Source organism: Triturus cristatus, chromosome 9, assembly GCF_964204655.1.
Source record: "Triturus cristatus chromosome 9, aTriCri1.1, whole genome shotgun sequence".
Classification (NCBI taxonomy): domain Eukaryota; kingdom Metazoa; phylum Chordata; class Amphibia; order Caudata; family Salamandridae; genus Triturus; species Triturus cristatus.
Window position 1 is genome coordinate 47,294,690 of NC_140592.1, and position 16,233 is coordinate 47,310,922.

At 46.3% G+C, this 16,233-nt stretch overlaps 1 protein-coding gene across 3 annotated transcripts in view; it reads left to right on the forward strand.

The window, feature by feature from the left end:
- Positions 1-14,132, forward strand: part of NCKIPSD (NCK interacting protein with SH3 domain) — a 333,056-nt gene extending 318,924 nt beyond the window's left edge. For 2 of the 3 annotated variants that reach the window (XM_085624362.1, XM_085624364.1), the window contains exons 12-13: positions 5,633-5,805; positions 8,841-13,941. In XM_085624362.1, coding sequence (XP_085480488.1) covers positions 5,633-5,805; positions 8,841-9,044 — 377 coding nt within the window. In that variant the 3' untranslated portion in view covers positions 9,045-13,941. Of the gene's footprint in view, positions 1-5,632; positions 5,806-8,840 lie in introns of all 3 variants that reach the window. The other variant, XM_085624363.1, reaches the window with a different exon arrangement.
- The last annotated feature ends 2,101 nt before the right edge of the window (positions 14,133-16,233 follow it).

Here is a 16,233-nt window from a genome sequence, read left to right on the forward strand (position 1 = left end):
ATCAAAGGCAGGGTCAGCCACCGGAGGATCTGAGAGCTGCACCCCCGGGCATGCACCCGGTCCGCTACGCTTGACAATAGAAACGACCACGACGAAATGTAGGCCGAGTTTGGCACCGCTTCGGTGGACCGACTCCACCCAGTCACAACAGACCGCTGTTGTTGACCTGCCACCCGGCCACGGCGTCCACTCGAGGTCCCGGCCCCGGGGCCGCACAGGCCGCAAAGTTCAGATGCTCATTTCTCCGGCGGTACCGCAGCCAGAAACCTCGGAGTCACTCAGTCTGGGGCCACTCTCCTTCAGAAACACGACCGCGTAGCACAGGTTGAGGATCTCGTGCAGGATATCCGTGCGGGATGCGGAGGTTCACGGAGCCGGGAGTCTACGCTGCCGTCCCGGTCGCCATCTTGGCTCCTCCCCTTGCGATATTCTTGATGGACCTCCTGCCCAGTTCATACCTAAGTGGTATCAGAGGGGTGCTCTGGGGAAGACCAGCTATACTTCGAAAGAATTTATGCTCCACACTAGTCAGTCGCCAACTGATCAAAGCCCCAGAGCTCCGCCCCATAAAGCACAGAGTTTAGGGCCTTCGCTTCATAAACTTGCAATACCGGGCTTATTGGTTTCGTGAATGACCTATTAAATTCCCTACTCAGGGCACCAGTTAGCTGTTTAAATCGCAGGGAAGCCATTTCAAGATGTTTACGCCAGTTATTGCTACTTGAAATTTGCATACCAAGATACGTAAAATTGGTTACCATTTCGGATTGCCCATTCATGGACACACTTTTCCCTCGGAAACTACTATGAGGGTTGAAGGCCATAAATTTTGTTTTTGCCACATTGACCTCCAGACCATAATCAAGGCAGAAATCTTCAAACAGGCGGAGGGCTTTTTGCAGGCCATTAGATGTTCTAGATACAATAAGCGTATCATCTGCAAACATTAGTATGGGGATGGAGACACCAGCCAACCTTGGAGCATCAGTATTGACGGAGAGCATGAGATCAACAATCCCATTTATATAAAGGGAAAAGAGCGTGGGTGCCATAGTACAGCCTTGTCGCACACCACGCTCAACCGGGAACTCAGGGGTGTCCTCACCGGCCCCTCCCCACTGAATCCTAGCATAGTTGGACTCATGCAATCGCATAACCATTGTCAAAATTTCTTTGGGAAGACCTAGCCTCTCAAGAACTGCCCACAACCGGTGACGGGGAACGAGGTCGAAGGCAGCTCTTAGATCAACAAAAGCTGCGTAGAGACTGCCCTTTCCCAATGTCACCACCCTCCAATGGAGCTGGACAAAGCAAAAGACTTGGTCCACCGTGCTGGTTAATTTTCGAAAACCTGCTTGGAAGGGTGACAGGATATTATTATCATCAATCCACTCTTGAATTTGGTTCAGGACCATCCTCCCTACCGCCTTCTGGATAGAATCAATAAGGCTAATTGGCCTGTAGTTTCCTGGGAGCGTCCTATCACCCTTCTTAAATACAGGGATGATAACAGCCCCCCTCCATGATTTTGGAACTGGAGCGCCTTCGGCCACAGCATTAGCCAGTAGGGTTATGTACTTGCTCCACTTATCTTTGTCATGGAGAAAAACATCCGAAGGAACCCTATCCTGGCCAGGGGCACGTCCACTGGTGACTGAACCCAAGGCCCTTTTAGCGTCTTGGATGCAAAAGGGACCCTGGGAGAAAAAAGCATAATTTGGTACCCATGCAAAATTAAACGAGGGATTGCAAGCATATTGGGGTTTGAAATAATGGACCCACTCCACCTGTGAGACATAATTGGAAGGACTGTCAGGCCGCCCACCTCTGTCCCACTTGAGAATGTTCCAAAATAACCGGGAATCTCTGGTACGACAAGCACTTTTTAGATCAAGCCATCGTTGTTCATCCCAGTTTTTTTTTTGGCCATTCTTACAGCTTTTTTGTATGTTAGTCTGGCGGAGCGGACACAATCCTTTCCTCCATTAGACAAAGCTACCACCAGGTTAGCCCTAGATTCTCTGCAAGCGCAGTCATACCATCTATTTCTCTTAGTTGGAGCCTTATTCTTGTTCCTCATAGGCTTCATAAAATACGAGCTTATTTCAGCAAACAATTTGTCATGGGATACAGTGGCTACAGCACTACTTGGCACATGATTTGACGTATCCTCAAGCTCGACAATGGAATCAGTTAGTTTCTTATCTATGTCGGCGATAGCCAGGATGTTATGCTCGAGTTCACCCCACCAAAGTCTACGCATATCATTTGTTGAAAATACCTCAGGCAGGCTCGAAACCGGCTCCCCGGCTGATAGGTGATTACTAGACCACCATCGGTGAGTTACACAGATGGGGTTATGGTCACTCTCAGCTCTAGCCTCAACAACCATATCTAGAACAGATTGCCATAATTTCAAGCTACATAAAACATAATCAATCCTACTGGAGTGGCGACCGTTATCAAATGTCTTCGCCCCTTGCTTATCACCTGGCGTCCTCCCATTCAAGGCCCTCAAACCATACTCCTAGCAGAGAGCGTTAACCTGGACAATAACCGCAGTCCACCTTCTTATTGGACTGAGATCAAGCACAGGTACCCCCCACAGTTGATCTTCCACAGGGTCAACACCCCACCCAGAGTCAAGGTCTAGAAGTGGTTCAAAGGTGATGTTTAAATCCCCAGCGACGAGCACTCGCCTCTCACCCGAGTACTGATCTATAAGGAAGACTAGATGAGCCAAAACCTGGGAGCCCGTCCCATTGGGGTCTCTCAAATACAAGTTGTAAATATCCAAGTCACCCAGGATCCCTAGTGATACCCTGACTAACTGGATATCCTCAACCCCAGTTAATATTGCACATGCCTTTGGAAATACATTCTGGCGAACCCAAGTTACCATTTTTGACTTTAAGCCTGCAATGTTCCAAGAAACCATTGATCCCCCCTCCCTTCTTTGACCATGAACATATGCGGGATCAGCACAAAGCTGCTCGCATACACATTGCTTTTCCCCAGACAACTCAGGGGTTAATACATTCACTATCTCAGCCGTCTCTTTGACAGGGGAATAGTATGCATTTACATTAGACTTAAAATCTCCGACTGAAATGCTTAGATTGGGGGATGTAATAGGGAACTGCGTCCCAGATACCGGTCAGGCAAGAGCAACTGGGTCGCACAAGTCGTTTGCTTCCCAATTATTCCGAGCTGAACTAAATCCTACAGGAACGTTGGGATTAGAATTGTAGAAATACCCTAAGTCATGCACCCCAATTTTTAACTGATCTCAAGCCAGTCGAGAGTCGCATATATAATGCACTATTCGACTATCACCAAAGTTAACAATAATGGAGTCCCCAGGAACATCTTTGGGTCTTGTGCCTACCCAGCTAACCCTTCTAACAAAGAGGATCTTTCCGTCCAAATAGTTCGGAAGCGGTCTGTTCCTATTTAGCCAGAAGGTGGCTTTGTTTTTCAATTGCTGATATGATTCTAATACACCTTCTTTTAATTCCGGGACTCCTGTCAGTACGGCTACATAGGGAGTAGAAGCAGGGGGCAAATGTATATGAGCCCTAGTCAGTGTACTATTTCTGACCCCAGGTTCCAGAATCCTTCCCTTGTTCTCGCGCTTTTTTTCTGGTATTGGTACTACATACACTCGTAGGATTATCCCTCTCATTGTCAACACATTGTCTAATAGAATTGTCAATAACCTGTGCCTTGGGAAGAGCAGCCTCAGGAGGAACCCCAGGCATTACTTCGTAGTCAGAGGATACCAGCGGGAGAGTGGGGAGACTGGCGGGCACCCCTAAAAGATTATCCCTTTCCTTGGTAGCTAGCTTGATGACATTTTTGAGAGAACAAAAATTGTCTAAGACAGTTTGTTCTAGTCTATCAACCTTTTCACTAACCAGCTTAACCCTTTCCAGCAGTGGGAATATCAGAGAACAAACCATTTTCTCTATCTGGGGAATCATATTGCTTGATTGGAGCTGCTCTATATGCCTAGTGGCATTATCACCTGGAGATGAATGATCATTGATCTGAATCACCCCCGTTGGAGGATTTTCCGTAACATTAGGGTGTTTGGCCTTTCTCCCTCCCTGGGACATCCCTACTCTTTTCCTCTTAGGGTTGGGAGGAATTGCAGTTTTCCCGCCAGCCCTTGTCTGCGGGTAAGCTAAAGCAGATTTAGTAGTAACGGGGGGGCTGCTTGTTGTTATGGCAATATCACCTGAATCACCAGGAATATCACACACTTCTCTACAGATCTGTGATATAGAAGTACTAGCCCCAGGGTTCTCCCGTGGTGCTAAATCACCCCTATCTTGACCCTTATCTTGACCTGCTAAATTCAAAGGAGATTTTGCCAGTGCCAGAATTCCCAGAGATGAACGTCTGGCTTGCGCTAGCTCCGTGGACAGGCGTCGCTCAGTTATAGCAAGTTCATGCTCCAGAACTGATACAGCTCGAGTAATAAAATGGTCGAGAGTACCGGTGACAGACCCACACTCCCCCGGTACGTTTCCCTTTAGCTGCCATCATTTATATACACAGCACTAGGCGAATATAAATCGTAGCCTTGGTGGAGTCAGTTGGAAGATAATATTTTATACCACCAAACCCCGATATTAATCAAAGGCCTAAAAAGCAAAACGAAGAGATACTATAAACACTTGCAATTCCAATCAGAGTGAGTCCGCCCTTCTACCTTGAGTATGCTGCCTCAGCAATAACGTTAGAGATATGGCCCAGTCCAGTCAGAACCGGTCAGGGGCTTCGCCCGGGCGCCGCCCGCGCGCGTCCCGCGCTGCGGTGACACCTGGCGGTCTTTGTAGTACTCCGGCGCTGCCAGGTGTCGTCACCGCAGCGCCGCTCTCCAGGAATGGCGGGAGATTGAGTTCCGGTAGACCGTTCCCCTCACGGCGGTGGCGGTGGCGGAAGCGTCCGCAAGCAGAGCGAGGGAAGAACCAAATGACCCCACTGGAATCGCTAGAATAGCCGTTCCCCTCACGGCAGGTAAGTAGTCAGGGCAGCAAGCAAATCACAAACAAACGGAGCGTCCCGCGCTGCGGTGACACCTGGCGGTCTGTGTAGTACTCCGGCACTGCCAGGTGTCGTCACCGCAGCTCCGCTCTCCAGGAATGCCGGGAGATTGAGTTCCGGTAGGCCGTTCCCCTCACGGCGGTGGCGGAAGCGTCCGCAAGCAGAGCGAGGGAAGAACCAAATGACCCCACTGGAATCGCTAGAATAGCCGTTCCCCTCACGGCAGGTAAGTAGTCAGGGCAGCAAGCAAATCACAAACAAACGGAGCTTCTGCAAGTGTCGCTACGCTGAAGCACTCGCAGACCGCGCGCAAAATTACACAACAGTTGTCATTTTACGGATGAGAATCACCGCTGCAGATTCACGTTCATAACCAACAAAGTTGACTTTGCACTCGTAATTGCTGTCACTTAGTTGTAATTAAAATTAGAAATACCTACATTTTTCTCATTGGGATTCCTGTCTTTGGTATGGTGCATTATTATTTGTGTGGTACTCGTGCTCTAAAGCTATAAGATGTACGCTTTCCATTCGATCTTGTTGCCGTCTCTTCTGACCATGCCTTGTGTTTGGTACCCAGATGACCCCGTCTGCATCTTCAAACACCAGCCTCAGCCGCCACACTCGGTGCTGAAGTTCTTGCAAGACCTCTTCTCCAGCAAAGACACGTCCAGCCTGTTCTACCACACCGACATGATGGTGATGATCGACATCATCGTCCGGCAGATCTCCGACCTCTCGCCCGGAGACAAGGTGGGCCATAGGATCCCGGGTGGGAGAGGGACGGCGTTGGGCTTGGATCTTTAACTAAAGGGAAAGATATTGGAAGGTTTTATTGTAAGAAAAGTGGGTTAAGATTTTGCTGTCATTTATTTTTTTATTTGCCAGTTGTTTTATGTACCACAGACTCCACCCAGCCAGGTTTCTTAGAGCTCTACAATCCACCCAAAGACAAACATAAACAGGTTGACTTGGCCCACTTTGGTCAATTTCTTGTCTTCTGAGTGTTAGTAACCATAATTATCATGGTAAACCTCAGCAACTGGTGTGTGTCCGGCACATCGGAGACTGTAGGAGCAGCACTCAGTGTCCCACGTGTTGCCTCATGTGCACCTATTTTTTATTAATCGCTAACATACCTGTTGCCTGAGTGCTGTAAATAGAGTGCAGGTCAGATTTCAGCAGTAGGATTAAGAAAGTTCACTTCCGCTGCCGAAAAGATCCCGGTGAGCTGGCAAAGACCTCAGAAGCGATATCCTCTTGGAAAGGTGGGTCCAGGTGTGGAGCTGGGTGGGAGGCAGGAATGGGGACACTGAGACTATGATGAACAGTGAAAGTTTGAGGGGGGGGGGGGTCAGGAGCAGAAAGTAGCGCAGTGGGGCGCCTACGGGAGGCAGGACGAAATGAGGCGGCTGTTGGAATGATGAATAGCAACAGCTAGTGAAACATGGGGCCATAAAGACCAGGAGCTAACGGGGAGGGTTGGAGGGCAGAGCTGGTCAGGACATAGGAAGGTAACAAGTGCTCGGCGGGTGGGGGGGGGGGGGCTCATCTGAAAGGATGGGAGCTGTCAACAGTGAACACAATTCGTGTTCGGTTATTTCACGCATCGCAGTTCGTGTTAGGTTATTTCACATATCGCAGTTCATGTTACGTGAATTTGTGGTTTTCGTGTTAGGGTGTTTCAGCATTTATATAGTTCTTACTAACCCTACATGGGGCACTGAAGTGCTTACCTACATAGTAAGCTACGCCGTTTATGGTGTGTGGTTGAAGAGGTGTTAAATTGTTTTTTTGACGCTGTGTGGGAAGTGTTTCCATGTCATGCGTGATCACCACTGAGGTGCTGTTGTCATATCAAGGGACACAGCGCTTAGCTTTGTGGTGGATGAAGAGGTATGAGACATAGACTCACAGTTTTTGGTTTTCAGCAAGCTGGCAGGTTTGAGCAGCTCCGATGGTTCCTTTACGGTATTTATTATGTTCATAAACCACTTACCTTGCTACTGCCTTGGGTTGTCCAGGCTGATAATTTGTTTAAAGATTTGGTCCTGAGGAGGCATGGCTAGAGAGACAAAAGGTTGGGAGATCTGCTGTGATGAGCGCTAAACTGGAGCTCTCCGATTGGCCAGCAGTATGTGGCATATGTCTTTAGTTATTCCGAACGGTCCAGTTGGCGATGGCTGGATTATGGGCTCGTACAGAACTGGGTGATGGGCAAGACCCGTAGGTCCTACGTGAGTGTAAGAGAGTTAAGTTAAGGTTGGCAGCTGACTGCTGAGGTTTATAGTATTAGTGTGGGCCAAAAGGGTTATATATGAATTGACAATACTTTATAATACCCAGGCTAACCATATTTTAGTCCTTTTTATCTTACCTAGATATAGAATGTAGTAGATTGTTTCGGATCTGTAGGCTGTAAACCATAGATAGTCCTTGAATGTGCGATTATCTTTCTGGGTTTTATCCCGTTGTGGGATGATGTCGTTCTCTTGGAAGCCGCCATGTTTTCAGCTGTCTGCTGAAGTGTAGATGCTCCTGAGCCTTCGAATCTTGGCGCTAGCGAGCTCCAGAGCTTGGTGGCTTTTACTGGGAAAGAAGTACCTCCTGTTGATTTCTTGTGTTACTGTGGTACGATCATCAGTGGTGCCAGCCCTAGAGCGCAGTGTTCTCTTTTGTTTGTATTGCTTGAATTTAACATGTAGGTATAGCGGTCCTCCTCCTTGGACAATGCACGGTGCCTTGGACATTGCCTTCTAGCTGCGAGTACCCAGTGTGGTGATCATATGACTGGAGTCCTAAGTTCGCTTGGGTGAAGTTGAAACAGTCTTGCAGCAGCATTTTGGATTCAATGTATTTTGCATACGCTGAATCTGGGTGTGCCGAAGTGTAGGTTGTTGGTATATTCAAGCTTGGAGATTACGAGTGTGAGGAATGATTGTAGTTTTTGCTGGTATCCAAGGCATGGGAAGATGCAATGAGGTCTTAGCCTTGTGTAGAAGGCACTCTCCAGCCAGACCAGGTCAGGTGGAAGGTAGAGAAGAGAGGAGGGCCATTGGATCTCCTCTGTAATAAGTGACAAGACAGCTAGGAGTGACCTGTTAGGACAGAGGAGGGTGATGGTGAATGTGCACTGACGACGCACGATGCCAGAAAGGCATGTGTACTTGAGACAAGCCTTCAGTGGATCTGAGCCACTTTACTCTTGAAGCAATAGTTACACAATCCAACGTGAGTTAATATCAGACCCTTCCTTTGGAGGAGGCCATCATGAGAGGTACTTGAAGGTGATGTAAAGGAACACTTTTTATCTTCCACCATCTGCTGCAGGCCCGCAGGAATTTTCTTACATTGATAAGTTTGTGAAACTGATCAAGAAGAAATAGCGAGAAAAACAAAGTCCGGTGGGGGCAAAATAGGAAATAGAAAAGCTTTTGTACGCTGAAGTATATCTAAAGGATTGAGAACATGAGATATTACTGAGAAGCTGGGGCCTGATTTAGAGTTTGGTGGACAGGTTACTCCCTCACGAACGTGACGGATATCATGTCTGCTGTATTACATGTGCCGTACTATGTAATGCAGTCGTAATCATGCGGATGGGATAGCCGTCGTGTTTGTGACTGGGTAATCTGTCCGCCAAATTCTACATCAGGTCCTCAGTGTTGACCGTGACTGCATACAGAAATCGGTGAATTTAACAACCAGCTAGGGGGGTGGTATGTTTCTCATTTTGTTTATCTGCTGTCTCACAAGATGATATTAATAAATGTTTTTCTTCTACGTAGCTGCGGATGGAGTACTTGTCACTGATGCACGCAATCATCCGCTCGACGGACTACCTCCAGCACCGGCACCGTTACAACGACCTGCAGAGGACCCTGCAGCGTATCCTGTCAGAGGAAGAAGAGGGACCTCACTGCCAAATGGACAAAATGATAGTCCAAGAAATCCACAAAGAGTTCCCGGATATATCTGCCGGGACGGGCTAAGGGTCAGAGCTGAAGCGACTGAACTGAATAGCTTACAACTCGGAGAAGTGGCTGCTGCATCGGATGACTTCATTTTGCCCGGTTTATCAGTTCTCGATGACATTTACCAACATATCTTTTGCAACGAGGCACGGTTGAACCACTCTTTCGAACCCTTTGCCGTTGGATGTAGTCAGCAGCCAAAGACTTGTGATCAATTTATGAGCAGGTCGGTGCTTGTTGCCAGCAGTTCAGGTGACAAAGGATTGACGAGTTTGAGCCAAATGGGCTGGGGCAGAGTTTTATAGATCATATTGAAGACATTGGACAGGCTTACACGTAGGTTGCAAATACTCAAATAACTTTCATTTTGTTTACTAACTATTTAGTAGTGTTTTAGGCATTATAAAGTCAATTCTGCGTTGCTGCCTGCAGTCGGTCACCCATCAGCGTCTATTTAGGAGGATTCTGAATTGTGTGGCCATCTTCGCTTTTGAGCAGATATACTAAGAAAAGAGCAGGAGATCATCTCAAATCGCCCGGCATCAGACGCGTGGTCCTTTAGTTTGTTTTGTTCCCGATAACCTGCGGGATTACTTCTTTGCAGATTTTTGTATCTGCCTTCCTGGATTGTGCTAAGTAACTTCGCATAGCTGCCCAAAGAGCTCTCTTAAATATCTTGTTTCACATTTTTCCCAGAAGCAGGCACTGGCTGCAAGTCCAGGCACTGAGTTGCACTCATAAAGGCCAAAAACCTGAGGTTTGAGATTTGCGGGAGGGCACAGAAGCCCTGGGTTAGGGTGAAATGGGAAATAGCAATGTTTCATATTAATGAATGTTTAAAAACTAATTAAGCACAGTATCTGAAACCTTCCTATGATGGTAATAATGTTTAATATAGAAGGCATCTATGGATGTAAACACGTGTGAATATCCACCGTGTCCTTGGTAGCACGTGGATCTCAGCTAGTGCTGTTATTTACTGCGTGACTTAGTTCAGCGACAATACAATTTTATTTTGCACAATCAATATAAAAATTACGTTTTTTTCTTTCTTGTGTTAACGCCTCCCAAATATACCTCTCTGGAGAAAACTGAAAAAAGGCAGTGCTGTGTAATCCTGTATCCTCTTAATGAGCATAGTGTCTCCTGCTTCTGATGTCAGGCGCGTGGGTTTCTGTTGTCGGCTGTCAAACGAGGACTTGCTAACACCGTCTACTTAGGATTTACAAGTCATTGTTCGGTCACATCTCCAGGGAAGGAGAATAGCTGGCCCTACAGGGGCTTCATCGCTGGTAGGGAGAGGTTGTGTCAAGGTGTCCTTTCTTAGATCTCCCTTGTCTTGTACTTGACATTTGTGTATTGAGGGAATGACCACTTGTGTGATATACTCGGTTAACCCTGATTTCAGATTATATTCCTCCAGTGTATTCTCTTGGCTGTCTGCAATGTTGAACACGAGACAAGTCTCTGTCTGCACATTTGGAAAAGACATTCCGATGTATCCCGGCCATCCTGCAGCTTTTTCTTAAACTTTCCTTTTCTTTGGTTCCTTTGCATCCATCGACCACATTTACATAATACCTTAACAATGGGTTCTTCCGTACCTATCAACTTTCTCATTATGTTAAGAGTTGAGTGCAGTGTGCATGCTGATACGCTGGGAAAGGATTTTTGCCAGCCCTTTTCCTGTCCCCAAATCTGCAATTTCTGCCTAAATTGATAATCTTATTTTCCTTAAACCATGGTATTGTACCAGATTTTACATTTTATCCTAGACCACCTGATACCGAGCCTAATAGACTACAATATCAGAACATTGGGAACACTTTTTCTCCTCCTAAAATATTCAGCTTTCAGCAGCGCTCTCTTCTTGTTGGCCGCCTCCCAAGGACACAATCCTACCTCTGAAGCTTTTATTTATTGCTGCTTTTAAATCAATTACTGGACTCCTCTATTGATTGGTGTTACGTTAGCAGAGAGTCCGGTTATTGGAAATTGTGATTGCACGTTCTGCCCAAGGAACGCCCCCACCGTAAGATCCTGGAGAGAGTCTCTGGCGGGGACATCTGCAGAGCGTTGCCTTTGTTCTGTGAACCTTCCTGTCCTACCAGCTCCATCTTTAAAGCAACAGAGATCCAGCCCCTTTTAAGGTGGTGCATTTATATTTAACCAGTAAATGTTTGAAGTTGTTCTGCTGGTCCAAGATAGCCCAATGTCTGGAAATCCATCTGTAGCAACTAGTTCCTGTGGCAACTAACGGATAACTGGTCATCTAGGATTACCTGCTCGGATACTGGTAGGGATGTAAAGGACCATATATTCCAGTATTGCAGCCCCTCTTGCTGCCCTCCATTCCAGTCGGAATGTTTGAACTGACGGAGAAGCCCATTCGAAGCAACTTTTCGATAGTAATAGTGTGTGCCGCTGGAGTTTATAGACAGTTTCTTTAACCATACGGCTTGGACTCACGTTTCCAGCTTTTCACAGCAGCGAAGACTAATTCTGAAATTCTATTGGTAGTTTCTTGCGCCTCTTAACAAGTTAGTTTAAAGAACCCAAATTGGGCGGTCGGGTGATTACTAAAACGAATGAGATCCGTTGCAGGAAGCTGGGTTGATCCAAAATTTTGCAAACAAGATAACATCAGCTACCAATATTTCAGGGGCATGTGGGGCGCCATTTTTGAATTTTTACTCTATATATCGAGGGTTCTGAGATTAGGGCCAGGCTTCGTCGCATAGAGAGACTGCTTCATGCATAGAAATGAAATGAAATGAAAAATTATATTTATATAGCGCATAGACTACCCGGAGGCCTCGCAGCGCTTTAATTGATCACTGGGGCGGGCCCAAGGTGAAAGTTATTGGTAGATTACGATATGAGTCTAAGTAAATTAGAGAAATTTCATGGTGAAAAGTTACAATTTTCTTTTAAGGCTTTTCTCTTCATTTCGACTGGTACCCTTATTGTAACATCTGGGGCTAAATCTAATCTAGAAAGCCCACCTACTGGGAATACTGTGTCTGGGTTAGGCCCATCCAGAGAGTACCTTGGAGGAAAGGGTGAAACACTGGTCATTTCGATTTTGAGATAGTCTAAACTGGGCAGTTGGAGCACTGGACATTTTCACTCCTAGGTTGGCTGGTTTGGGAAGATAAAACATTAAACTGCTTTCTGTGGGATCTTTGAAATCTGTTTTTCCCAAAATCATCGACTTTGGATTTGTATAACAACTCCGGTTTATGGTATATTTAATTATACACTGAACGATTAAGGACAAATTGCCAATTATGGAACCTTTTGGAGTGTTGTTAAAATTCCATGTACTGGCTTCACAAAGTACTGTTAATGTTGAAAATGAACATAAACTAGGTACTTCCAAGTCTTTGAGCCACTAGTGTTTTGAGCTCGCACTTTATCCACGGAAGAGGCAACGTTTCCCCAGCATCGTTTATGCGTGACCCCAACTCCTACAGTGTCCAGAACTCTGTGAGGTGATTGTGGCTGTCGTACCCAACAACCTGGTGGAATCCACTGGATCCGTTCCCAGCCTTGTGATTGACATGGAGCGGAAACAGGTGCACTTGTGTTTCAGACTCCCTATCACTAGTAGCTTCTGGGTAATTTGGCATGGCTAAATGTTCTCTTCTCGCTGAGAGCTGGGATTGAGAGAACTTTCTTTACGAGAATTGCTCAGATTTTCTGTTGCAGAATATCTCATTTGTGTCTGTACTATTTTCTCTTCTGAATGAGCAACTCTTGGCTGCCTATGCATCTGTACTGTGTCTCTCTGACCACGGCCCCTTACCCTCTTTCTGAATTCCTGGCACTACTCAAAGGCCATATGTGATTTACAGAACTAGGTTCCCTGATCAGTCTTCCTGGGACAGGTGGACGGCGGTCAGATAACCATGAATGGAAATGTGCAGAGTGGAGGACCAGCGACCCTCACCCTACTCATGACAAACTATTCTCACCAGGGATAGTAAATTGTGTAGATCCCATTTTTACTGGTTAATATCTTTATGGTCGCGTGGACTTCAACCTTGGCACGGTGAGGAATGATTGGCACTGGCTTCTGTTTGATACGTACTTTTCTCTCAAAGTTACTTTGTGTAGAGTAACCTCAAAGGTTAGAACTTTGCATCTCTTGACGCGGGTACCAGGATGGAGCGATGAAGATGCTTTCACCCATCACACGCGGCTCGTTTGGCTCGTATTAGAGCGCATCCAGGCATGGATGGATTCGCACTGATAATGTTTCGTTTTGTCATGGGCAGAGAACTGCACTGAATAATCGCTTTTATGCATCGAATAAACCATGACCAGTTTGCATTTATGTCTTTGTGCCTGAAAGTCATGATAGAATCGTTGATAGACTTATTGAGATGGCTGCTTGGACATCCATGCTTTAACCGAACATTAATTACTGCCCCTTGTTTGAAACACTGTGCCATATGACAACAAGCCGCAGTAGAGCTGCCATTGCTCGTGGTCATGTGTTTAGCAACTTTTGCCACTTCTTGTCGGCTTACATGCATTTTTTAAGGCATTCTGTTTACGCTGAGATTCCACAGCACTCAAAGGGAATGCTGTTCATGGGGTTAGCATTGGTAATGCAGAGGCCAGATGGGGACTGGATGGAATGTCTCAACAGCACTCACATGAACAGTCTTATTTGAGCAGCCAGGGTTATTTATTGAATGACATTTTGTTTGCTCCATCTCACTTATAAATCATGCCATTTCAGACCAGCTTTAGGTAACAATTATATGTACCGGATGTAAATGTAATGCCTCTTGTATCTTTCACTAACATTACAAGTGACTTATCTGCACATATGTTACTCCGCTGCAATGCACTGAAATCGAACCCTGAACACTAGCCTGAAATAAAACTGAATTTAATCCTGAAACTGGTTATGAATGCGACAGTCTTCTTGTTTCCGAGCAATCGTCATCTTTTACCTTCCGCTGCTTGGGCGAAATATGTAAATATCTATATAACTTGTCTGCATTAATTGGGAAAGAGCCTCTAATTAAGTCATAAGCGCTGGATGTTTTCAGCTGAGCCATTTGCATAATAAATAAAGCATTTATTCATTCATGTGTCCGTCCCTCCTGCGGAAGGGTGTGGCATGTGGTGGAAAGGGGTATTCGGGAGGTAGTGGGTGTAAATGAAATGGCAATAGAGAAACTCTTATTGTTTTCGTCTTATTTTATTCACACTGTTCTCAGCATCGTTGACACCATTGGCGAAGCTTGGACACATGGCGGCCACCTTGCTCCCTTATGGTCGTAAACGTGTCCATCCTGTGTTTTTCAGTCATCTGCATCGTCTTGCAGTGTGTTAGGCCAGTTGGTTCACTGAATGTGGACCACAACTCTCAATGTATAAAGTTGTCCAATGAAAGCCATGGACAGGGGAAATGGTGTACAGCTCACATGGATGGAGGTGACGAGGAGAGATTTACTTGGGCGAAGCCGTAGGATCTGCGGTGAAACCAGCTGCCCCTGGATCCAGTGGGAAGCACCTTCATTGCAGCATTATTTTCATTTCCTTGTTTTATTTGTGTTTTTAAGCGCTGTGCTGCAGTCGCTTGAATCGCCCTCCTGTGACCTAATCAGCAGAACATGGTGTTGAGATGTCACCGCAGAGGTGTCAAATATGAACCGCATGTATGTATCCGCTACAAGGCTTCCCACATTTCCTGTATGTCTTTACTATGTATAATGTTTAAAATTACAAAACATTTTGTTACATACATGTTTAACATGTTGCATTGTCTTCTAATGCGATGGGGGCACTTTAGTGGCCTGCACTGATACCCCTCGTCCGCCCGCACTTTCCTGTTTTCTTCTCAGCTTTCCTTTCCCGCTTCCACCGCTGAGCCTCTTCCGACACAACATAACCTTTGTGGAGTACCCTGGGTGCCATAGACTCCTACTCGCCTTTCTAATTCCAGCCCGGGTGCATTCTGTTTTCCATCTCGTCACATACATTCCTGCATCATAGTATTTCTTGTATTTAGTCTGCTTCTACTCCTCATCACTGCTTCGGTACGCGCCACCAAGCCAACATCACCGGATATAATCTTGGCCTTGCCTCTCTTCCCCTTATTATGCTGAGTGAGTGGTTGTTGGAGGCGGGCCGAGGCGTACCCGAAGCCTGTTCTCATCCACCATTGTACGAGCCAGCTCTCTTGCCTGTGCCAGTGTAGAGCACAATCATCCCGGTTGGCATCTGCCAATCTGTTGGCCCCAAGTCTATTCGGAGCCATGTATCTATCAATTACTGTACCCTTCTTTGAAGAGAATTAGACCCCATTGTCCGTGATGCTCTCCATTAGGTCTAAAAGCGGTTTCCCAAAACTCATTAAGTCTATTTGTTGTGCGCTGTTTCGCAGAAACGTGCACCAACCAGTGAGAGAGCGATGATTGATTGGAATTAAAACATAACGCAACCCTTCACTCGACGCATACCACCGAGCTGACATATCAGGACAAATTAGAACCACGGGTTAGCAAGTAACATTGTCAGTTTTTGCCTTACCCCACCCTTGGTACCAACCACTCATCCCCTCTGGTACTTTATTAAAGTTCTTGCTCCATTCATGACCAACCCAACCATTACCACTTGCGCAGTTCATCTCTAGCTCCAGCATCTTCCAACCACTTCTCCTCACTGAATCCTCTCCCCTCTCTTGCGTGCGCTGCTGCTGTCTGCTTTTATCCTCATTTTCACCCATCTTCACTATCAGCCAGCCAGTCCGCCCAATAAGTCCCCATTTGTGCTACAAATTTCCCAGAAATATTGAGATCCTGCAAGTGTGAGATCCAACAGGTGATCCTCAGAGAAGACCGTCCGATCCCCTGTGATCAATAAATGCACAAAAGACCTGTGATCGGCTCAGGTTTACGGTCACACATTTCAGCAATGCCTCCAGCCAGTTCCAGAATTCCCTCTTCCCTTCTCTCAACTTCATTGAGACAATCACTCAACCACTTCACCCCATTTTCACTCTCTTATTGCCTCCAAGATCTTCCATTTAGTCCTTCTTAGGCATCCGCTTCCTCGAATTCTGGAAGATTCTGACAAGTATGTTAACATTCTGTACCACACAGTGCAACAGAGGGGCCTGATTTCTGTTGTCTTCATTATAAACTCCATCTGGTCGCTTCTGCTCCCAGATGGAGTTTATAATGGA